The 24762-nt window shown below is 47.2% G+C and overlaps 1 protein-coding gene across 6 annotated transcripts in view; it reads right to left on the bottom strand.

Annotated features, from left to right (window-relative positions):
* Positions 1–24762, bottom strand: part of ttn.2 (titin, tandem duplicate 2) — a 186791-nt gene that overhangs the window by 27942 nt on the left and 134087 nt on the right. For all 6 annotated transcript variants that reach the window (XM_034573338.1, XM_034573339.1, XM_034573341.1 and 3 more), the window contains 17 exons: positions 24457–24756; positions 24070–24372; positions 23471–23770; positions 23090–23377; positions 22701–23003; positions 22272–22574; positions 21839–22144; positions 21145–21432; positions 20617–20907; positions 20120–20407; positions 19411–19998; positions 19143–19247; positions 18846–19043; positions 18418–18714; positions 17741–18328; positions 17270–17572; positions 49–17142 (listed from right to left, as the gene is read on the bottom strand). In XM_034573338.1, coding sequence (XP_034429229.1) covers positions 49–17142; positions 17270–17572; positions 17741–18328; positions 18418–18714; positions 18846–19043; positions 19143–19247; positions 19411–19998; positions 20120–20407; positions 20617–20907; positions 21145–21432; positions 21839–22144; positions 22272–22574; positions 22701–23003; positions 23090–23377; positions 23471–23770; positions 24070–24372; positions 24457–24756 — 22143 coding nt within the window. The remainder of the gene's footprint in view (positions 1–48; positions 17143–17269; positions 17573–17740; positions 18329–18417; positions 18715–18845; positions 19044–19142; positions 19248–19410; positions 19999–20119; positions 20408–20616; positions 20908–21144; positions 21433–21838; positions 22145–22271; positions 22575–22700; positions 23004–23089; positions 23378–23470; positions 23771–24069; positions 24373–24456; positions 24757–24762) is intronic.

Genomic DNA, 24762 nt, shown 5'->3' with positions numbered 1-24762 from the left:
ATAAGACCCTATATAAGACTATAATATTACCAACATAAAATTCAATACCTGTTATCTTGGTTCCTTCTTTGGTCTCAGCAGGAACACCAACACCGTACTCATTCTGGCCCGTCACTCTGAAGTAATAAACTGCTCCTTCTTGCAAGTCGTTCACCCTGTATGTCAGTCTGTTACATGTGTCAGTCAATCTAGTCCAGCCTTTCTTGCTGGCCTCACGGAAATCAACAAGGTAGTTCTTGACAGGTCCTCCTCCCTCATTTTCAGGAGTGTCCCATGTTACAGTAGCAGAGGTCTTAGTTACGTCCTTGACTTCTACGAAGGCAGGGGGTCCAGGAGAGTCCAGTACTCTGACATTGAGTGTCAAGGAGGAGGTTCCAGCTAAGCTAGACAAGGTGACTATGTATTTGCCAGAGTCGTTGCGAGTTGCCTGCTCTAAGGTGATGGAGGTGAAGGTGTCTGTGGTGTCGATGACAGCACGGACTCTGAGGTCAACATCAGGTTTAGCCCATGTAACATTGGGGATGGGTTTGCCTCTGAAGGGCACTGTCATGGTGAATGAGCTACCATCCTTCACAATAAGAGTCTTCCTCATCTCATTACTGATGTCAAAAACTGGCTCCTCCTCTCTTTCTTTGGCAACCTGTTTGTCTGACTCAGGACTGGCCTCACTGACCCCAATCTTGTTAATGGACTTGACAACAAACACATATTCAGCCCCAGGTGTCAATCCCACCACAGTAAACTCTGTGTTCTTGGTGTTCTGGACTCCAACAAACCATTCATCATCTAAAGTCTTCCTGTATTCTACTCTGTAGCCAGTCACAGGGGCTCCACCATCAAATAGCGGCTTATTCCATGACAGGGTGACAGTGGTCTTTGTAGAGTCAATGATCTTAGGCCTAGCAGGAGGTGAAGGCAGGAACTGTGGGTCTTCAGCCTTGGTGAGCGGGCAAGGCGTGCTAGGAGCACTGAGGCCAGCAGCATTCTCTGCAAACACTATGTACTCATACTCACAGCCAGCACGAAGATGTGAGGCTTTGACTCTGAGGTCATAAACAGGTTTCTTGTTCACACGGCACCAGCGAAGACCAGTCTTCTCTCGCTTTTCAATGACATAGCCATAGATACTGCTGCCTCCATCAGAAATGGGTCTTTCCCAACAGATGGTCATTGCCTCACTAGTAACAGCAGTGACCTGGACATTTGTGGGAGCTGAAGCAACAGTAAATGGATCCAAGGCCTTAACTGGCTCACTCTCCAGGGCTTCACCATCCCCATATTTGTTGACTCCCCTAACTCTGAAGATATACTCATTTCCTCTTAGTAACTTGGTCACTTTACAGGTAGTTGCTTTCATGTCTCCATAGACAAGAGTCCAGGCCAGGCGACTTGTCTCACGTTTCTCCACAATATAGTGCATAATTTCAGCACCACCGTTCTCCTGAGGGGGTCCCCATGTTATAGTGCATTTCTCTGCTGTGAGTCCAGACACTGCCAATGGTCCTGAAGATGGTCCAGGTCTATCCAAAACTTTACAATTGATAGCAACAGACCTGGTTCCTGCCACATTGTGCAGGGACAGGACATACTGGCCAGAGTCCTTCCTGATAGCGTCTGTGACAATCAGGGTGGTTGTGAAATTTGTGGAAGTAATTTCACACCTGAATTTGGCCGCAATCTCTTTTCCGTCCTTAAACCATGAGACAACAGGGAGTGGACGGCCTGTGATTTCAGCATCAATTCTAATGATTTCCCCAGCTTTAATTACAACCAGCTGTCTGAGCTTGTCTTCCAGGATGATAGTGGGAGGGTCTACATCATCCTTTACTGTAACAGGACCGCTACTCTCTGAAGGAGCACTAAGCTGATCTGCAGAATTCTTAGCAATAACATGGAAGTCATATTGGACATCTTCTGTGAGGCCTGTGACGTCAAAGTAGGTGTCCTGCAGATTATTGAAGTTGCATTTCAGCCAGCGACCATTGGGAAGTTCTTTACGCTCAATAATGTAGCCGGTAATCTTTGATCCAAATTCGTACTCTGGCCGCTCCCAGAAGAGAGAAACTGAGCTCCTGGTAATGTTGGTGACTTTAAGGTTATGTGGAGGTTCACATGGATCTCTGGCTGCCACAGCATCACTGGCCTTAGAGCAGGTACCAATGCCAGCAATATTCTCAGCATACACTCTAAACTGATACAGAAGACCTTCTTCAATGCCTGTCATCTTAAACTGGTTCTCAGCTAGCAGTCCTCTGTTGACCTTTGTCCATAGAATGCTACTTTGGTCTTTGCATTCAATGTGATAACCAATAACAGGGCTTCCTCCATCGCTGGCAGGTCTGCCCCACGTCACAACCATGCCACTCTTGGTGGCATTGTCAACATGGAGGTTGGTTGCCGGACCAGGAGGCTCGAAGGGATACTGAGCAACAACAGGAGCTGAGTCAATAGCATGACTCTTGCCATAACGGTTCTCAGCTGCGATACGGAACTGGTACTCTATTCCCTGATTGAGCCGATTCACCTTAATTGATGTCCTGGCTACAGTGGCTGAGACAATCTGCCATGTGGTTGTCGTAGTGTCTCTCTTCTCCACTACATAGTTGTTAATCTGGCATCCACCGTCATAGGTTGGAGGATCCCAAGACAGACAGATGAAGTCAGCACTCACCTCGTCCATCTTAATGTTGCTTGGTGGACCAGGTTTGTCCAGGATTATAACAGAGATATCAGCTGTCTTGGTACCAATAGAGTTAGTCAAAGTAATCTCATACTTTCCTACATCGTCTTTGGTTGCATCCTTGATGAAAATCTTGGAAGAGGTCCTAGAGGTAAGAACATTGACCCTGGTTGTCTGCTTAAGCACCTGGCCGTCCTTCTTCCAGGACACCTCTGGCTGAGGTCTTCCTTTGAAGGGAACGTCAATCTTCAGGTCATCTCCTGCTTTAACACTATATGTGTTGAACACCAGGTTGATGGTGGGCTCTACTGTGATGTCCTTTACCACCACAGGGGCAGCCAGAGGTTTGGCATCACTCTTGCCCTTATCATTTACAGCAATCACCCTGAAGGAGTATTCCTCTCCAGTTGTAAGTCCATCAATAGTAGCTTCCAGTGCTTTGACTTCACTGCACACAGTCCATTTCTCATCTCCCTTGGGCTGCATCTCCACAATATACATTGTAATCTTGCTGCCTCCATCATGATCCGGTTTCTCCCATGAAAGGTTAACAGTATGGCGAGTAACGTCATCCAAGGTAATCTTACCAGGAGGCAGAGGAGCCTCAGACACCTTGACTACATCTGTGGAAGCAGGCAGACCTACTCCAAGTTCATTAACAGCTAATATACGGAAATAGTATAGGCCTCCCTCCTGTAGGTCAGAAATGATGTAGGAGTTCCTCACACAGTTGTTGGAAACACTGGTGAAAGCCATTCTCTTCTGCTCTCTCTTCTCCACAATATAATGTGAAATCTTAGCCCCGCCATCAATTAGAGGAGGCTCCCAGGAGAGAGAGACAGAATTTCTCTTTACATCCTTGACCTCCAGGTTAGTAGGTGCGCTGGGGGAGTCCAGAACTCGAACATTGACGAAGGCTGATTTCGAGCCACTGAGGTTCTCAAGTGTGAGTAGATATTTTCCAGTGTCAAATCTGTCAACATTATCAATCACCAGCATTGTGTAAGAGCTTGTGACTTCAATCTGGGCACGTTCATTCAGAGTACCATCAGCCTTTGACCATCTGACCTCAGGCTCAGGCTTTCCCCTGATTGGCACAAACAGACGGAGGGTAGCGGTGGCACGAACATTGACCATCTTCCTTAGGTCAGCATCTAGTTCAATTTCAGGAGCTTCCAGCTTCTCTGCAGCAACCACAGAGCCAGGCAGGTCAACATGCTCCCCTACTCCCTCACAGTTAACAGCACAGACTCGGAAATTGTACTCTGCATTCTCCTTCAATTTCTTTACAGTATAGTGAGTAACTTGTACACCAGTTTGTGGTGTGCAACTGACCCATTCATCATCTGCTGCCTCCTTCATTTCAACAACGTATCCAGTGATCTGTGCTCCACCATCATAGATAGGCCTAGACCAGGTCAGCGAGACTGTGGTGCTTGAATGGTCTGTGACTTTGGGGTTATTTGGAGGTCCTGGTGGATAAGTGGCATCACAGGCCTTCATATATTGTGAAGGTGCACTAGGTTTTCCAACACCAGCAGCATTTTCAGCTGAAACCCTGAATTCATAGGAATGACCCTCTGTGAGGCCAGCACATCTGAATCTCAGGTCACTCAGTCTCTTCTTGTTGCATTTAGTCCATCTGATGCCATCCTTATCACGTTTTTCAAGGACATATCCTTCAATTTCAGCTCCTCCGTTATCCTCTGGCCTCTCCCAGGTAAGTACTATAGAATCCCGAGTGATAGCGCTGGCCTCTGGGGTGGAGGGGGCGCTGGAAGTGGTGAAGGGGTTACGGGCAATAACAGGCTCAGATTCCAAAGGCTCACCAACACCGTATTTATTCACAGCAGTGACTCTGAAGATGTACTCGTTGCCAGGCAACAGTTTTGTGATTTTGTAGCTTATGGCCTGAATCTTGGGCTCAACCATGGTCCATGACAAACGACTGGTCTCTCTTTTCTCAATCATGTAGTGAGAGATGCTGGCTCCGCCATCATGTGAAGGATGGTTCCAGTGAAGATAACATTTCTCAGCTGTGACTCCTTTGACTTCTAGTGGGCCATCTGGAGGACCAGGTCTATCCAGAATTTTAACATTAACTGGGATCATCTTAATTCCTCCCACATTGACCAGTTTGAGGACAAAATGGCCGCCATCAACTCTAATGCAATCCTTGACTGTCAGGATGGTACGTGTCAGCGTGGTCTTTACCTCCATTCGTTGAGTGGCTTTGTCAATCTCCTTTCCATCCTTTAACCAAATGACCTCAGGCAGAGGCTTACCTGTGTAGTCAGCATCAATGATGAATGTTTCAGCAGCATGAACAATGGTCAGATCTTTAAATTTAGAATCCATGGTGGCTCCTGGAGCCTCAATTTCATCTTTAGCAGTAATTTCTCCTGTGGTCTGAGAGGGACGGCTGGAAATGCCAGCAGAATTCCTGGCAATGACTCTGAACTCATAAACACAATCCTCAGTCAGGCCAGTGAGTGTGAACTGGGTGTCAAGGATGTTGGTGAAGCTGGCCTTCATCCAGCGGGTATCAGGGTGCTTCCTCCTCTCAATCAAATAGCCAGTGATAGCACTGCCTCCATCATACTGAGGCCTGGTCCACTGGAGTGTCACATGGTTTCTAGTGATATCAATAGCATCCGGAGTGCCTGGTGGGTCACAGGGGTCCCTGGCAACTGTGCTCTCAGAGACCTTGCTAGCTGGGCTGATTCCTGCAATGTTCTCAGCATAGACTCTGAATTCATACTCAATACCTTCTTCCAGCTCTGTAGTTTTGAAATGTGTATCTGGGATTAGAAGCTTGTTGAGTTTAGTCCACAAGAGGCTGTTCTTCTCCTTTCTTTCAAGGTGATAGCCCAAGATGGGACTGCCTCCATTGTTGGTGGGAGGCTTCCACTCAACCACCATGTGATCCTTGGTTGCAGCAGAAACACCTGGTGTTCCTGGGGCGGCAGGCTCACTGAATGGATACTGAGCAATAACGGCAGGAGTGAAAATGGCAGAACTCTTTCCATATCTATTCTCAGCAGACACTCTGAATTGATACTCAACTCCAGTCTTTAAGTTGGTGACTTTGATAGTTGTTCTGGCAATAGTAGCAGACACAATTTGCCATGCTGTTGTAGTAGTGTCTCTCTTCTCCACAATGTAGTTGTTGATCTGACAGCCTCCAGTATACGCTGGTGGCTCCCAGGAGAGAGTGACATAATTAGAGCTCACCTCCTCAATCTTCACAGGGCCTGTGGGTGGGCCAGGCTTATCAAGAATAATAACAGTAATCTCCTCTGTAGTTGATCCAGCACTGCTGGTGGCTGTGATCGTGTATTTGCCAGAGTCTTCCTTACTTGCATCCTTAATGCACAGCTTGGTAGATGATGGTGTGCCAGACACATTTAATCTGGTTGTCTCCTTAAGAGCTTGTCCGTCCTTTTTCCACTCAACCTTGGGAACAGGTCGTCCTATTACTGGAATCTCGATCTTCAGATCCTCACCCTGCTGTAAACTGTAAGTGTTGGATGCCATCTTGAATCTGGGCTCGAATGTTACATCCTTAGCAGTGACTGGTGCAGCTAGAGCCCTGGGGTCACTCTTGCCCTTCTCATTGAATGCTGTCACTCTAAACAGGTACTCGTGTCCTGCACTAAGGCCTGCGGCAGTGCCCTCACAAGCTTTAGTTGTAGCGGCCACCACCCATTCCTCTGAGCCCACAGGCTGCATTTCAATATAGTAGCCCATTATCCTGCTGCCTCCATCATGGTCTGGCTTCTCCCAAGAGAGTGAGGCAGACGTTTTGGTCACTTCAGTCAAAGTGACCTTACCTACAGCGAGAGGAGGCTCAGATGTTTTAACTGCATCCTCTGTCTCAGCTGGCTGTCCCATGCCAAACTCGTTCTCAGCTAAGACTCTGAAATAGTAGATAGTTCCTTCAATGAGGCCGGTGATACGGTAGCTTGTCTTTGTACACTTGTTGTCCACATTAGAATAAACGTTCCTGGTGGACTCTCGCTTTTCAACCAGGTAATTCTTTATTCTTGCACCACCATCAATAAGAGGAGGCTCCCATGTCAGAGTAACACTTTCTCTTTTGATGTCTTTTACAGTTAAATTCAGAGGGGCCCCTGGAGTGTCCAGGACCTTAACAGATACAAAGGCTGATTTGGTGCCAGCAGTATTTTCCATGTTGACGATGTATTTTCCAGCATCATATCTGTCACAGATGTCAATGGAGAGCTGAGTGTAATCTTCCCCAGTCTCTATCTGAACTTTAATGGGCAGTTGACCATCCTCCTTAGCCCAGCTGATCTCAGGAGTAGGACGGCCCTTAAATGGAATGCAAATTCTCATTGAGCCACCTGCCCTGACAACTATCCCCTTCCGGAGTTCTGAATCCAGAATCATCTCTGGAGGATCAATCTTATCCAAAGGTTTTATAACTCCCTGGATCTCAGTGGGCTCACCAACACCCAACTTATTGATGGCACAGATGCGCACCTTGTATTCCTGGTGCTCTACCAACTTAGTGATAGTAAACTTGGTAGCTTTAACTCCCGACGGTGGGGTGCATATGGTCCACTCCTCCTCCTCGGCTTTGGTAATTTCCACAGCATATCCTTGAATCTCACAACCACCATCATAGATGGGCCTATGCCAGGCCAGGCTGACGGTGTCTTTAGTTGTGTTGAGCACATGAGCATTGGATGGACAGCCTGGTTCAAAGGTGGGGTCACAGGCTTTGAGGTAGGGTGTAGGTGGGCTTGACTGACCCATTCCAGCTGCATTCTCAGCAGTTACCTTGAATTCATATTCATGATCCTCAGTTAATCCTGTTACTCTGAAACGCAAGTCTGTCACCCGGCGTTTGTTGCACTTGGTCCATCTCACTCCGGCTCTGTCTCTCTTCTCAATGATATAACCAACAATCTCACTGCCTCCTGTGGTCTCGGGGCGGTTCCAGCAGACAGTCATGGAGTCCCTTATAATGTTAGTGATCTCAAGTTCCTGAGGTGCACCAGGAGGAACAAATGGATTTCTCATGATAACTGGTGTTGACTCAAGAGACTCACCCATGCCATATTTGTTGACAGCCATGACTCTGAAGATGTATTCATTGCCCTTCAACAGTTTCGTAACCTTGAACATGGTAGCTCCACAGTCACTGGAGACCACAGTCCATGCCAGGCGGCTGGTTTCTCTCTTTTGAATGATGTAGTGAGATACGCCGGCTCCTCCATCGTGCCTGGGTGGCAGCCATGACAGTGAGCACTTCTCCTCAGTGACATTGCTGACAGTAAGAGGTCCTTCTGAGGGGCCTGGTCTGTCCAGTACCTTAACACTGAATGGGACAGTCTTCGTTCCAGCCACATTAGTCAGAACCAGAGTGTACTGGCCACCGTCCACTCTGATGGCATCTTTCACAACAAGCAAAGCCTTAAAATCTGTGTTTTTGATATCAGCCCTTGATGAGTTTTCCACTTCGACATTCCCCTTGAACCACTGGGCTGTAGGGATGGGCTTCCCTCCCACAGTGGCCTCCAGATTGAAAGTCTCCCCAGCACTGATAACAAGGGACTGGTTGTATATAGGGTCTGTCTCACATTTTGGTGGGTCAACTTCATCCTTGGCTGTGACGGATCCTGTGCACGCAGATGGCTTGCTAACAGCACCAGCTGCATTCCTTGCGGTTACTCTGAAGTCATATTTACTCTCCTCTGTCAGGCCTGTAACTGTGAATTCATAATCAAGGATGTTTGCAAAGCTAGCCTTCATCCACTTTCCTTCAGGAAGGTCACGTTTCTCCACTACATAGCCTGTAACTAAGCTTCCCCCATCATACACTGGAGGGGTCCACCTAAGCTTCACAGAGTGCCTGGTCACAATCACAGCCTCGGGACAGCCAGGAGGATCACATGGGTCACGGGCTACGTAAACCTCAGAGACTTTGCTGCATTTTCCAATGCCAACAATATTCTCTGCATAGACTCTGTACTCATACTCAATACCTTCCTCAAGTGGAGTAGACTTATATCTGCAGTCTTGGATCAGCATTTTGTTAATCTTGGTCCAGAGGATACTGTTCTTCTCTTTCCTCTCCATATGATAGCCCAAAATGGCACTTCCTCCATCAGATGGGGGCTTGTGCCACTCAACTACCATAAAGTCCTTGGTGTATGAAGACACAAATGGTGTTCCTGGAGTGCCAGGCTCTTGGAATGGATACTGTGCCAAAACAGGCTCTGAATCAATCGCATAGCTCTTTCCATATCTATTCTCAGCATAGATTCTGAACTGATATTCAGCACCTGTCTTCAGATTGCTCAATTTTAGTGTGGTTCTGGCAACAGTGGCAGATACGACCACCCAGTTGGTTGTAGTTGTGTCTCTCTTCTCCACCACATAGTTTGAGATTGGGCATCCACCTGTGTATGTAGGAGGTTCCCAGCTAAGAGTGATACTCTCAGCACTTATGTCCTCCAACTTGACAGGTCCTGTTGGTGGGCCTGGTTTGTCCAGAGTGATCACCTCAATAGTGGCATCTTTGGAACCCAGGGTACTGGAGACATTGATGCTATACATGCCCCCATCCTCTTTGGTGGCATCCTTTATGGTGAGGGTGGTGTGATGTGCTGAGTCTATAACATTGACTCTCGTGGTCTGCTTAAGAGCAGCACCATCCTTGGTCCAGGTAATCGTTGGCTTTGGATGACCAGCAACTGGGACCTCTATCTTGAGGTCATACCCTACCTGGACATTGTAGGTGCTCGCCCTGGGTCTAACAGCAGGCTCAATCACAAGGTCCTTTGCAACAACTGATTGGACTAGTTGTCTGGGGTCGCTTTTCCCCTTGTCATTTACAGCTAGAACTCGGAAATTATACTCCTCTCCCTTGAGTAGGTTTGTCACTACAGTCTCCAGCGCTTTCACACTAGTACACACTGACCAAGCGCCACTGTCCTTAGGTGCGAGTTCAACTTCATAGTGACTGATTCTACTGCCACCATCATGTTGAGGTTTCTCCCAGGCGAGGGTCACAGTGCTGTGTGTCACATCAACAACACTGACTTTGCCAGGTGGCTGAGGCTTCTCAGATATTTTAATTGGTTCTATTGTTTTGGCTGGGAGACCAAAACCATATTCATTCTCAGCCAGGACTCTGAAGAAGAAGATTCCACCCTCTGGAAGAGGCTCCACTTTCCATGACATCCTATTGCAGGTAGTGATGGGTGAGTAAACTTTCCTGGTGCTCTCACGTTTCTCAAGAATATAATTTTTAATCTTTGAGCCACCATCCAGAAGTGGAGGCTCCCATGTAAGAGTGACAGAATTTTTTGTTATCTCCTTCACTGTGAAGTTATTTGGTGGACTAGGTGAGTCCAGGATCCTGACACTGATGAAGACTGACTTCACTCCACTGGCATTCTCTGCAGTCAGGGTGTACTTGCCACTGTCAAATCTGTCAACATTCTCAATGACAAGTGAAGCGTAGTTGCCTGTGTTGTCAATCAGGGCAGTCTCCCTGATCTCCCCCTCAGCTTTACCCCATTTCACCTCAGGAGCTGGACGACCTCTCACAGGAACAAACAGCCTGAGAGTGCTTGCTGCCCGAATGTTGATCATCTTTCTCATATCAGAATCCAGGTCAAGATCGGGAGCCTCAAGCTTCTCCTCGAGGAGAATCTTTCCAGTAACATCAGCATGCTCACCAACACCAACTTTGTTGATGGCACACACTCGGAACTGGTACTCATGCTTCTCCAGAAGCTTTTTCACTGTAAACTTAGTATCTGCGATTCCAGTGGGAGGAGTGCACATACACCACTCATCAGATGCCCCACTGCAGGCCTCCACAATATAAGCTTGAATCTCACATCCGCCATCATAGATTGGTTTGCTCCATGTCAAGGAAACAGTGGACCTCGATGTGTCAACCACCTTAGGGTTGTTGGGTGGACCAGGTTTGAAGATAGGATCTAATGCTTTATAGTACACTGTTGGTGTACTAGGTGTGCCAACACCAGCGGCATTCTCAGCGGCAATTCTGAATTCATAGCTGTGGTTTTCTAGGAGCCCTGTCACTCTGAAGCGCAGCTCACTTACTGTGCGCTTGTTGCACCTTGTCCATCTCACACCATCCTTGTCACGTTTCTCAACAATGTATCCCTGGATAGGACTGCCACCATCATGAGCTGGTCTCTCCCAAGTCACCACCATGGAGTCTTTGGTGATTGTTGTGACTTCTACCTCTGTTGGTGGGTTGGAAGTGACAAATGGATTTCTGGCAATCATCGCATCAGATTCCAGAGGCTCACCGACTCCATATTTGTTGACAGGAATCACTCTGAAAATGTACTCATTTCCAGGAAGAAGCTTTGTGATCTTTAAGTTCAGTGTCTGAACTTTAGGCTCAACAACAGTCCAAACCAGTCTGCTGGTTTCCCTCCTCTCAATAATGTAATGTGAAACATCGCTGCCGCCGTCTTGCAAAGGAGGTTTCCAGGAAATGGAGCATTTCTCATTGGTTACACCATAGATGGAGACAGGGCCCTCAGGAGGACCTGGTCTGTCCAGGACCTTGACATTAATGTTAACAGATTTCTCTCCTCCAACATTCTTTACCAGCAAAGTGTACTGACCTCCATCAACACGGATGGCTTCTTTAACAACTATACAAGCTGTAAAGTCTGTGTTCTTGAGCTCTAGGCGAGCAGCTTCAGTAATCTCATGACCCTCCTTTAGCCAGTGTATTGTGGGAACAGGTTTACCACTGACAGCGACCTCAAGCCTGAATGTCTCCCCAGCGTTTACCACCACAGCCTGGGAGTACTTAGCTTCCAAGTCAATCTTGGGTGGATCCACCTCATCCTTGGCAGTGATGGCTCCAGTTGCATCAGAGGGCAGACTGAGAACACCTGCTGCATTCCTGGCAATGACACGAAACTCATAAATATGATCTTCAGTAAGTCCTGTGACAACAAATTCAGTCTGAATGACGTTGGCGAAACTGGCCTTCATCCAGCGACCAGCTGCCTCCTTCTTCTCAACCAGGTAACCTGTGATCTTAATGCCACCGTCATAATCAGGCTTGGTCCATCTGAGTGTCACTTGGTGTCTTGTCACAATAACAGCCTCTGGTTTTCCTGGTCTTTCACAAGGATCTCTTGCCACTTGCATTTCGCTCAGTTTGCTAGCTTTGCTGAGGCCGACAATGTTCTCTGCATAGAGTCTGAACTCATATTCAATACCTTCTTCAAGGCCAACAACCTTGAATCTAGTCTCTGGGATTATTTGTTTGTTCTGTTTCACCCACAGTATACTGTTTCTCTCTTTGAGCTCTAGGTGATAGCCCAGAATTTTGCTTCCACCATCATTGCTGGGTTTATCCCATACAACAACCATGGTTTCCTTGGTCGCTGATTGGACCACAACAGAAAGAGGTGAGCTAGGAACTTCAAATGGATACTGAGCAACAATAGTTTCAGACAGAAGGGCCGATGACTTGCCATATCTATTTTCTGCAGCAATCCTAAACTGGTACTGAAATCCAGTCTTCAGACGGGCAGCCTTGATTGTGGTTCTGGCCACTGTAGCTGACACAATTTGCCAGTTAGTGGTAGATGTGTCCCTCTTCTCAACAATGTAATTATTAATGGCACAACCACCATCATATTCTGGTGGATTCCAGGTCAATACCAGACTGTCAGCAGTGACCTCATCCAACTTAATTGGGCCAGTGGGAGGACCAGGCTTATCCAGGACAAGAACACTGATGTCTGTGGATGCCTCACCAGCTGTGTTGATTAGTTTGATGGTGTATGTTCCCACATCATCTCTGCAAGCCTCCTTAATGACCAGGAGAAGGTTAGTGTCCGTGGTTTCAGCATTAACTCTTGTTGTCTCCTTGAGAACAACGCCATCTTTGAGCCAAGTTGCATTGGCCTTAGGACAGGCAGCATATGGTACATCTATCTTCAGGTCATCACCTGCTAGCACACTGAATGTGCCAAAAAGCTGTTTGAAGGTTGGTGAAATGACAAGATCTTTCGCCACCACAGGCAAACTGAGAGGGCGTGGGTCACTAACTCCCTTTTCATTGGTGGATGAAATACGGAACATGTACTCCTCTCCCTGTGTAAGACCACTTACAAGGGCCGCATTGGTCTTCACTACCATAACCTGGATCCACTTCTCAGTGCCTTTGCTTTGCATCTCAACAATATAGCCAATGATTCTACTGCCACCATCATGCTCAGGCTTTTCCCACGTTAGTGTGACACTGGTGCCTGTAACTTCACGAAGGGACACTTTACCTGGTGGTAGAGGCTTCTCTGACACTTTAATTGGTTCAACAGTCTCCACTGGGAGACCAATGCCAAATTCGTTCTCAGCCAGGATTCTAAAGAAGTACATCTTCCCTTCATGCAGGTCTCCAATTTTCCAACTTGACTTATGGCAGCTTACACAAACAGTGGAGTAGGCCTTTCTGGTTGACTCACGCTTCTCCACAATGTAGTTGCGGACTCTGGAGCCCCCATCAATGAGAGGTGCATCCCAAACAAGGAAAACTGAATCTCGAGTGACCTCCTTGATGATTAGATTCTGAGGTGCTCCAGGAGTATCTAGCACCCTGACATTAACATAGGCTGTCTTGCTTCCTGAGGCATTCTCTACAGTCAGCATGTATTTGCCTCCATCAAACCTGTCAACAGTGTCTACCTGAAGAGTCGTGAATGATGGGGTGGTTTCAATGATAGCTTTGTCTAGGGATTCTCCGTGCTCTCTTGACCATTTTATTTCAGGTGCTGGTCTGCCCTTTATAGGGACAAAGAGTCTAAGCGTGCTGCAGGCTCGGATGCTGACCACCTTACGTAGCTCTGCTCCAAGTTCAATTTCTGGAGGAAGCAGTCTGTCCTCTGCCTTGGGGGTTCCAGGAACAGCAGCAGGTTCTCCGACTCCTTCACAATTAGTGGCACAGATGTTGATTTTATACTCTTGGTTTTCCTTCAAGTTGGTGATGGTGAATGAAGTGGCTGTCCATCCCCTTTTAGGAGTGTGAATTGTCCACTCATCCTCATCAGGAGGGCAGGTCTCCACAATGTAACCAGTGATTTCAGAACCACCATCGTAGACAGGTTTGTTCCAGGCAAGGGTGATGGAAGACTTGGTTGTGTCCAGTACTCTAGGGTTCCCTGGAGGTCCAGGCTGGAAGATGGTGTCTATGGCTTTGTACAATGGACTGGAAGGACTGGGCTGGCTCAGACCAGCATTGTTCTCTGCAAAAACTCTAAATTCATACTCATGTCCTGGTGTGAGGCCAGAAACCTTGAATCGCAAGTCAGTTACAGTCCTCTTGTTGCACTTCACCCAGCGCAGGCCAGTCTTATCCCTTCTCTCAATTATGTAAGTGTTTATTCTGCTGCCTCCATCATGTTCAGGGCGCTCCCAGCAGACCACCATTGAGTCTTTGGTAATGATGGTGACTTCAGGCTGCTGTGGTGCATCACTGGCTACATAAGGATTGGCACAGATTACAGCTTCAGACTCCAGGTGTTCACCCACACCATACTTATTAACAGCCATGACTCTGAAGATGTACTCATTGCCCTTCAGAAGTTTGGTGACCTTGAATCTATTTGCTTGAAGGTCTGTAGCCACATTTGTCCACGCCAACCTACTGGTCTCACGCTTCTGAATGATAAAGTACTCGATCTTTGCACCACCATCGTGTGTTGGATGCAGCCAGTTAAGGACACATTTTTCAGCAGTGACATCAGTTACAGTGAGGGAGTCTGGTGGTCCAGGTCTGTCGAGCACCTTGACATTAAATGTGAACTTGGCAAAACCACCTGGATTGCTGGCAGTCAGAGTGAAAGCCCCACCATCTCTCCTCAGGGATTCTTTGTTTATTAGCGTTGTGTGGAAGTCAGATGTCTTTATCTCAATCTTGCCTGTATCCTCAAGCTCCTTTCCTTCCTTGGTCCATACCAGAGATGGGAGTGGCCTACCAATCACACTGGCTTCCAGCTTGAATACCTCCCCTGCCATGACAACAACATTGCTGCTATATGATGCGTCAACATCAAGCCTGGGCTCTTGAATGTCATCTCTGCATGTGATTGCCTCTGATGACTGGGATGGAGCACTGACAGAACCAGCTGAGTTTCTAGCAAACACACGGAATTCATAAGTTGCATCTTCAGTCAGACCACTGACTGTGTAGATGGTTTCTTGGATGTTGTTGAAGTTGGCTTTGAGCCAACGTCCATTGGGCATCTCTCTCCTCTCCACTGTGTATCCTGTGATGGAAAATCCACCATCTCCCTCTGGTTTGGTCCATGACACTGTCACCTCATGTCTGGTGATATTCAGTGCCACAGGCCTGCCTGGTCGGTCAACTGGGTCCAAAGCATACATAGGCTCAGAGGATTTGCTTGGTTTGCTGAGACCGGCCATGTTTTCAGCAGTAACACGGTGTTCATATGCGATACCATCAACAAGGCCTATTGATTTGAAGATATTTCCAACAACAAGAGCTTTGCTGATCCTCTGCCACAGAATGCTGTTTTTCTCTTTTCTGTCCACATGATATCCCATAATAGCACTGCCTCCATCAGAAGATGGCTCATTCCAACTCAAAGTCATTGCATCCTTGTTGAAAGATGTGACCACAGGAATACCTGGCTGGTTCGGAACATCAAATGGATAGGCAGCCACCACTTGTTCAGAGACAATGCTTGGTCCAATGCCATATCTGTTCTGGGCTTTGACACGGAACTGATATTGGGTTCCAGTGTTGAGTCTAGCTGCCTTGAATGTGGTGCGAATCACTGTAGCTGCCAACTCCATCCATGAAGTACCGGTAGTCTCCCGCATCTCAACAATATAGTTGCTAATAGGAACGCCTCCATCGTTCTCTGGTGCCTCCCAGGACATAAGAACGTAATCACAAGAGACCTCATCCAGCTTAATGGGACCAGTGGGAGGACCTGGAATGTCGTGGACTAGGACTGTGATTATCTCTGTCACTGTTCCCAGCATGTTCTTTCCAACCATAGAATACTGTCCCCCATCAGTCCTCTTGATCTCATTGATGTTGAGGATAGTTGATGTTGATGTTGTTTCAGTGTTGATTCTTTGTGTCTCCTTGAGCACTGCATCTTCTTTTTTCCAGGAAACAACAGGCTTGGGTTTGCCAAGCACTGGAATCTCTATCTTGACACGGTCCCTTGCCTTGGCAATTACCGTCTTCTGGTAGACTCCACGCAGGTCAAAGGAGGGAGCTGAAGTCTGCTCTTTGATAATCGCAGGCCTGCTCTCACGGGGGTCGCTCCTACCTGATGCATTGACAGCCATGATGCGGAAGATATACTCCGCCCCTTCAGTCAGATCTGTGACAGTGTAGTCGAGAGCTTTGATGGTGGCCACATGGACCCACTGGTCAGTGTCCTTCTTCTGGGCCTCAATGACATATCCAGTGATCAAGCTGCCACCGTCATGCAGGGGCTTGATCCATGCTAGACTGGCACTGTCAGCGGTTACATCTGTGACGTACAAGTTCTCTGGGGCAGAGGGGGCTTGAGACACCCTGATTGGCTCAGTGGTTTCTGCAGGCTGACCCACACCCAGGTCATTCTCAGCAGATATACGGAAGTAGTAGTAAGCTCCCTCCTCAAGGGCTGTAAATTTAAAGGAACACTTCTGCCATGTGGTGCTAAGCACTGTGTATGCCTTCTTGGTGGCCTCTCTCTTTTCAATAATATAGTTATGAATCTTAGAACCACCATCAATAATGGGAATTTCCCACTGGAGAGTGATGCTGTTTTTAGTGATTTCTCTCTCTTTGAGGTTGACTGGTGGTCCTGGTGTGTCGAGAACTTTCACATTAACAAAGCCTGTCTTCTTTCCAGCAACATTCTCCAGACATAGGTGGTACTTTCCAGCGTCATATCTGGTACAGTCAGGAATAACCAGTAGGGTGTAGGACTCTGTGGTGTCAATGTGTGCACGTGTTTTCAGGTTGGTGTCATCTTTGCTCCAAGTTACTTCAGGAACGGGACGGCCCCTGATGGGAACAAACATACGGATGGAAGCACGACACCTGACCACTAGGGTTCTCCTGAGATCAGCATCCAGCTCAAAGTCTGGCAGTGACTCCTGGTCCACAATTTCAGTCACTTTCTCAACCTCTGCAGGCTCGCCAACTCCCTCAGAGTTAACAGCGCTGACTCTAAAGTGGTATTTGCCACCTTTTTGAAGTTTACCAATAACATATTCAGTAGCTTTCAATGGGAACTGTGTCTCTGTCTCCCAATCATCAAGGCCCTCCTTTTTGTACTCAACGATGTATCCATCTACTTCCAGACCACCGTCGTAGTGGGGTCGGCCCCAGGCAAAGGTAACTGTCGTTTTTGTGGTGTCTGTGATTCTGGGACTGGATGGTGGGCCAGGTGGATCTAATAAACAAATCAGCAAACAAAAAACAAGAGCATAGAAAAGTCATTGGGGGCCTTTTTTACATGTGTAAATTTCTTGTTTTAAAAATAGAATTCAGAATTAAGCGCAAAGTCCAGTTTTACTTACACACAATGTCCTTGGTCATCACAGGGCACGATGGCTCACTTGGCTCCCCAAATCCAGCCTTGTTCTCAGCAGTGACTCTGAACTCATATTCTACTCCCTCGCTCAGGCCTTGCACCTTAAAGCGCAGGTCAGGGACCGTCCGCTTACAGGCTCTCACCCATCTCATTCCTCTCCTCTCTTTCCTCTCTACACAATATCCTCTGATTTCACTTCCACCATCCTGTGCTGGTCTCTTCCATGAAATGGTGACAGCAGTCCTCGTCACGTTGTCAATCTCTGGGGTTGAGGGGGGACCTGGTGGGCCTGGGCAAAGACAAAATACAAGGATATGTTGTTCAGTTGAACGATAAATTAATAAAGTATTTTCATTAGGCTGTGGTTATATGGTAATTTGCAATTTTATTACTTACATTTGTATTTATTTTAAGATAGTATACACACTGTAATTATATATAAGCCATATAAACTTACGGAAACTGTCAACCATTTTGACTGGATCAGAGGGGCTCGAGTCTCCAGTGCCATACTGGTTTATAGCAGACACTCTGAAGATGTACTCATTGCCCTTAATAAGTTTGTGGGCTACACATCTGCAGTCCATGACATTTTCAGCAAGCTTGGTCCACTGCAGGCGGCTGGTCTCTCTCTTCTCGACAATGTAGGACTTGATAGAGCAGCCTCCATCCTCCTCTGGAGGAAGCCAGGTCAGAGTGCACTTCTCAGCTGAAATGTTACTGGCTTCAACGGGGCCTGGAGGTCCAGGCACATCCAGGACCTTCACCTTTACATGTTCCTCCTTAATGCCGAAGGGGTTGCTGGCGGTGATGGTGTATTCTCCTGTGTTCTTCCGGCTTGCGTACTTAATGGACAGAATAGAGGAAGTGGGGGTGCTGGTAATGGTGATGATGTCAGAGGTCTTGAACTCACGGCCTCCCTTGGACCAGACAGCAGTGGGTGGAGGTTTGCCGACAATATTGGAGGCTGAGATCACAATGGTATCTCCAGCTCTGACTGATACACCATCCTTCATGTCAGGGTCAATAGTAATTGTTGGTGGTTCTGCAGAGAAGAGGTAAGAAAATTGCATTTCAATTGTCAACAGACACAAGTGTTAACTACCAAAGTACATGAATCAGTTTTCAGCTTACCATACTCATCCTTGCAGGTCAGAAGATCAGTAGACTCTGAAGGAACACTGATTGCACCAGCACCGTTCCTGGCCCTGACCCTGAATTGATACTGAGATCCCTCAGACAGGTCGCTGACGGTGAAGGCACAGCCCTGGATGTTGACATGATTGGCCTTCGTCCAGGCTTTGCCCCCAGATTCCAGCTTCTCCATCATGTAGCCAGTCAGCTTGTAGCCACCGTCATATTTGGGAGCAGTCCAAATCAAAGTGACTGTGCTCCTGGTGACGTTAATCACTTCAGGCTTGCCAGGAGGATCTAACAGAACATGAAGTAAATAAGTTTAAAGTATGCAAAACACTAGACACGCCTATAAAAACAGCATTTACATTTTTCCTTTCGAGTATTTATTGTTGTAATAAAAAACTGGAAAAAAGGAGTAAACTCACCAATAGGATCCAGGGCGACCACAGCCTGGGTGGCCCTGCTTGCCTTTCCTAGGCCGGCCACGTTCATTGCCATCACTCTGAACTCGTACTCGAGCCCCTCTATCAGCCCAGTGACTCTGCACTCCTTCACTCTGAGAGGAGTCTTTGTGGCCCGTTTCCACATCAGACTGTTCCTGTCCTTAAACTCCACATGATATCCTACAGAGAACACACAATTTTGTTAGCCATGATGTGTTAGCCATGATGATTGCTATTTGTCATTATTAAACTACAAAATGATATCCATCAGTCTTTTACCGGTAATTGGGGAGCCACCGGTGTCCTTGGGATCAGCCCATGTCAAGATGGCTGACTCGTGGCGGATGCTCACGATTTCTGGGGGAGCAGGTGCATCGGGCACATCTGAAAGAGCAAAAAAGGTGGGGTGGGGTGGAAGGATTAGGAAAAAAGATACGAAATAAAAACAAACCCCAGTGCTTCATCACACTCAGACCAGACATGTGATTGCTTCTCGACATGATGCAACATTTATTTAATTATCATTAGTAAAGAGTGAGATACTCACCGAATGGATGCTGTGCAATTACTGGGTCAGACCTCAGATACTGTCCAACCCCATACTTGTTCTCAGCGGAAACTCTAAAGAAGTACTCTACTCCATCATTGAGCCTGATCACCCTCATGGTGGTCTTCTGGAGGGCTGAAGCCACGGTGGCCCACTTACTGGCTGTCGTCCTTCTCTTCTCCACAATGTAGTTAGATACTTCTGCACCGCCATCATCTTTGGGTGGTGCCCACTCCAGAGTGATACCATCAGCAGTGATCTCGTCAAACGTAATTGGTCCGCTGCAAATGCCAGGCTTGCCGACCACCTTCAGCTGGAACTTGCACTCCTTGGAGCCAGCATTGTTCCTGACATTGATGGTGTAGATGTCAGCATCTCCTCTGTGGCAGTCTCTGATCAGCAGAGTGGTGACGCCATGAGATGCCTCCACGCACATCCGGCCAGTGTCTCCGAGTCCCACATCACCCTTCTTCCAGGTGGCAGTGGGGTAGGGCACTCCTGTTATAGGGATGTTAATACGCGTGGTGCTGCCCTCCTTCACCACACAGCAGCCGTCGAGTAGACTGCTCAGGTTGCATTCAGGTAGCACTAAAATCCAAAGAAATATGATTTTCAGAATATAGTTGGATATCATTTTATGTTTTAGCAAAACAACAGACTGTAACTAACAATATGTGGCATGATAGCTTCTGTCATGGGGATTTCTTACCAAACTGGTCCTTGGCAACAACGGTGAGCTCGGTGGGTGGTCCCTCCCCGGACTCATTGAGTGCTTTGACTTTAAACAAGTACTCCTTTCCCTTGGTCAGCTCGCTTATAGTGTGTGAGGTGGTCTTGCCCTTCATGATCTCCTTCCACTTCTCATCGCCTTCACTCTGTTCTACAATGTAAGCGTTGATGTAGCTTCCACCATCGCTGATAGGCTTCTTCCAGCCCAGGGTGATCGAGTCCTTGGTGGTCTTCTGAGCTGTGAGGTCTGTCACCGGACCAGGTTGTTCTGAAGAGGAAGGAGAGCTGGGTTAAGATGGAACATGGGGTTTGTGACAAAAACAAAATGTGTTTGATGAAGATGAAGTTGGACAGTGAATGTAACTACAATCTTGTTTATTTGTATCTAGAAGACGTGTTTTTGCTCTACTGTAGTTTACAGCAATCTACTGCACCGTGTCATAAAATATATTCAAAAAACTGATGACTTGTGGCCACCTGAAGCTCGCACGCTGCCAGCGGTCTCACAGCCCTCTCCGATGCCATATGAGTTTTCTGCCAGCACTCTGAAGCAGTAGGCCTGTCCGCCCTCCAGGTTTGGGATTCTGAATGAGATCTTGTGACACTCTGTGTTCACACAGGTCCAGGCCTTCCTCTCTGCCAGACGCTTCTCTACAATGTAGCTCTTCACCGGGCTACCGCCATCAATCATTGGGGCCTCCCAGGTGATGAAGGCATGGTTTCTGGAGGTCTCCTTCACGATTAGGTTCACAGGTGGTCCAGGAGAGTCTGTGGAGCAGGAGGAACATTTTTAGACAAATATAACCATTGTTTCAACAACAGTATTTGAAAGTGCTTTACATTATTAAAGGGACTTTAGCTGCAATGAATGATATTAAAGCAATAAAACTTGTTAAAAGTGTTAAAAGGATTTGTTTTCTTTCCACCTGTAACAAAACCCATGATCACTGGAATGTTTACTCCTTGTCACATTCCTGGTTCGTTTCTTATGTCTTAAATTCTTACCCCGGACTTTGACCATGATGGTGTAGCTCTTGGAGCCACTGCTGTTCTCCAGTGTCAGGATGTATTTGCCGGCATCGTATCTGTTAATGTCCTCGATCATCAGGAAGGTGTCCCACTCTGATGTCTTGATCAACAGGCCCTGCCTATCCTTCAGGTTGGCGTCAACTTTAGTCCATGTCACCTTGGGAGCAGGACGCCCTCTAAGTGGGACATAGAGCCTCAGGGTGACACCAGCTCGAAGAACCACAGCCTTTCTCAGATCAGCATCCAGCTCAGCTTCAGGAGCAACTAGAGAAAGCAGAAAATAACTTATTAATTATATTGTAACTGATACACCATGTGTTAGTTCAACAATAAAGGGAAAGGGAACTCTTTTTATTTGTCATTTATTAAGTGTAAATGTCAGTTGATAGTGTGGCGGCATTAGCTTGTATCTGGCTTGCTAGCTTGTGTGCTCAAGTGTTACAAGTTAGACAAATTTGCTAAATGTTGTTTTCTTACAATGAATAAACAAAATCTTTTACTGATGATTGTGAGGAGTATGTTTTCCTTTTTGTGGGGGAGTGGAGAGGTATGTGTTAGGTATCTCTGTTACACCGCATGAATCTCATATTCACTACTTGATTCACAGGACCTAATGCTCAGAGATTATTTTTCAAAATAAAGTGGTATAATAAACAGTTGATGAACGTACTGAGGATGTCCTTGGGCATGTGGTTTCCAGGGACCTCGCTGGGCTCACTGTAGCCGATCTTGTTGACAGCGATGACTCTGAACTGGTACTCTGTGTTGTCCATCAGGCCTGTCACCAGGAATTTAGTGGCCTGGAGCTTTTTCGGGACATTGCACTTGGTCCAGTCCTCAGCCTCCGCTCGCTTGCACTCCACCAGATAGCCAATGATCTCACAGCCACCATCGTATGCGGGTTTGGTCCAGCTGAGGCTGATGGAGCTCTTGGTGGAGTCGACCACCTTGGGGAAGGCAGGTGGACCGGGAGGATCTGTAGAATTATAATCCCGTATTTGTTAATAATTTATAGAAATATAAACGCATACATAATTTCATAAATTACAAACAGTTGTTATCTGTTTAATCACTCTAAAATGTTCCATAAGGCCGATACTCACAGACAGGATCGACAACCAATGCAGCATTGGAAGCATCACTGGGTTTGCCCAGACCGGCCTTGTTGATGGCGATGACTCTGAACTCGTATTCTGAGCCTTCCGTCAGCTGAGCAGCCTTGATGGTCCTGTCGATGACGGGCCGGCGGTTGACCTTAGCCCAGGTCAGTTCTGTAGCCTCACGTTTCTCCATCATGTAGCCCAGAATGGGAGCCTTGCCGTCGTTAGCTGGAGCCTTCCAGCTGACTGTCATGGAGTCTTTAGTAATGTTAGTGATGACTGGTGGCTCGCAGGGACCAGGAACATCTGAAGGAAAAATTCCCATTAGTGTTTGACTTCAAAATATTTTACGATGTGTTTGTCAATCATTTCAGTAAGTGTTTTCTTTTAGTCCATATCCGGTGCACATTAGCTTTAATGGTGTGAACATACCGTATGGATTCTTGACCATGACAGCGTCAGTCATGATGGGGTCTCCCACACCGTACTGGTTCTCAGCACTGACTCTGAACTGGTACTCATGTCCTTCGATGAGTCTCTCTACTGAGCAGTCGGTGACGTGTCCGTGGATATTGGAGGTGACCTGTGCCCAATTGGCCCTGCTGGTCTCACGTTTCTCAATGATGTAGTTGGTGATTTCAGAGCCACCATCTGCCACTGGGGGCTCCCATCGTATCTTAACACGGTCAGCAAACACTTTTGTAGGTTTCACAGAGGCTGGAGGGCCGGGTTTGTCTGCAGGGGAAACAGAGGCAGGTAAACCTCTCAGCTAATCTTGTTTAGACAAAATTCTACAAAGAAGTGATATTAAAAAAACTTACCAAGCACCTTGACCTTTACGGTGGCGTACTTGGAGCCGTTGATGTTCGCTGCGGTGATACTGTAGTCTCCAGACTCCTTCCTGGTCACAGAGTAGAGCTCCAGCAGGTGAACGTGTTTCTTATTGGTCATCTTCATTCCCTCAGTGAGGACCAGTGGAAGTCCATTTCTCTTCCAGCTCACATTTGGCAGCGGTTTGCCGAATACCTCAGCATCCAGGGAGACGTTCTCTCCGGCCTTCACCACAATCAAGTTCTTCATGTTGACACCCAGTTCCACACGAGGAGCAACTGCCCAGGAGGAGAAGAAAAAAATGATCATCAATACTTGTCAATAATCACATTTGCCAGACATAGTTTTCCTTGTGCTGTGTGGAGTTGTACCGTTCTCTGCAATGACAGGGATGGGGTCAGACAGCTCTGATGGCAGGCTGATGTTGATGGCCGTCTTGGCAATGACTCTAAACTGGTATTGTTGACCCTCCTCCAGGCCGGTCACCACGTAGTTCTCCGTCTGGATGTTGATGCAGTTTGCGTTGCAGCGAATCCACTTCTCCTCTGGAAGTTTTGTGTATTCCATGTAGTAGCCAATCAGCTTGCTGCCGCCGTCATGCCTGGGTCGGGTCCAAACCAATGACACACAGTTCTTGGTCACATCCATGGCCTCAGGTTTACCTGGTGGGTCTGGTTTGAAGAAACAAAGGTTTGTAGAATCAGTTATTCTGTCTGATATTGAGTGTTGAGTGTGAACATGCAGCAACATGGCTTCAAGTGGACCATTCAAATAAAAAGTCTGTACTTAATTGCAGTTGTTAGGATTGTAACTTCAGAATCTTACTTTCCCCAGACAGTCATTAGTTTTTTTTTCCCATAATGATCCCTAAAAGTTGGAATTTGTAAAGTTCCTTGGTTTTTTATCTTAGCATTCTTTCATTAAACAAATGACAAGAAAATGATGTCGTCATCGGAAGGACATTCCGTACCAACTGCAGTCCTGGTGGTGATGAAGTCAGTCTGTTTGCAAGGTTTGCCCTGTGCAGCCAGGTTAAGTGCTGACACCCTAAACGTGTATTCCAGTCCCTCGATCAGGTTGGTGCAGGTGTACTGGGTGGCTTTGACCACAGATTCGTTGGCCTTCATCCACAGAAGGCTGTTCCTCTCCTTCTTTTCAATGCAGTATCCGGTGATGGGGCTGCCGCCATCGCTGCTGGGAGGCTCCCATGACAGGATGACAGATTCCTTGTTGACCTTGTTGACCTGCAGGTTTCTGGGCTCGCTGGGAGGATCTATAAAGGAAAACAACCGTTTAGTATGATCTCTGTAAAACTGTTTATCAGTGATGGAGCCACTAAAGCTAAATTTAGACTCACCAAATGGATGTCTGGCGATCATCTTCTCAGAATAAATGGGCTCGGAGATGCCGAACCTGTTCTCAGCACGGACTCGGAAGCCATACTCTTTGCCAGTTGTCAGTTTTGTGATTCTGAAGCTGGTTTTAGTGCAGGATGTGGACACAGGGATCCAGTCACCCTCGCTGACGTCACACTTCTCTACAATGTAGTTGGTGATGTTGCTGCCGCCGTCCTCTTGTGGCGAATTCCACAGCAGTGTGCAGGCGTCAATGTCCTTTTCGGTGATCTCCAGAGGAGCTTCAGGAGGTCCAGGAATGTCTGCAG

The sequence above is a fragment of the Hippoglossus hippoglossus genome, chromosome 21 (assembly GCF_009819705.1).
Source record: "Hippoglossus hippoglossus isolate fHipHip1 chromosome 21, fHipHip1.pri, whole genome shotgun sequence".
NCBI lineage: Eukaryota > Metazoa > Chordata > Actinopteri > Pleuronectiformes > Pleuronectidae > Hippoglossus > Hippoglossus hippoglossus.
The sequence above is the reverse complement of the archived record's forward strand: the minus strand, read 5'-3'. Positions and strand labels throughout refer to the sequence as shown.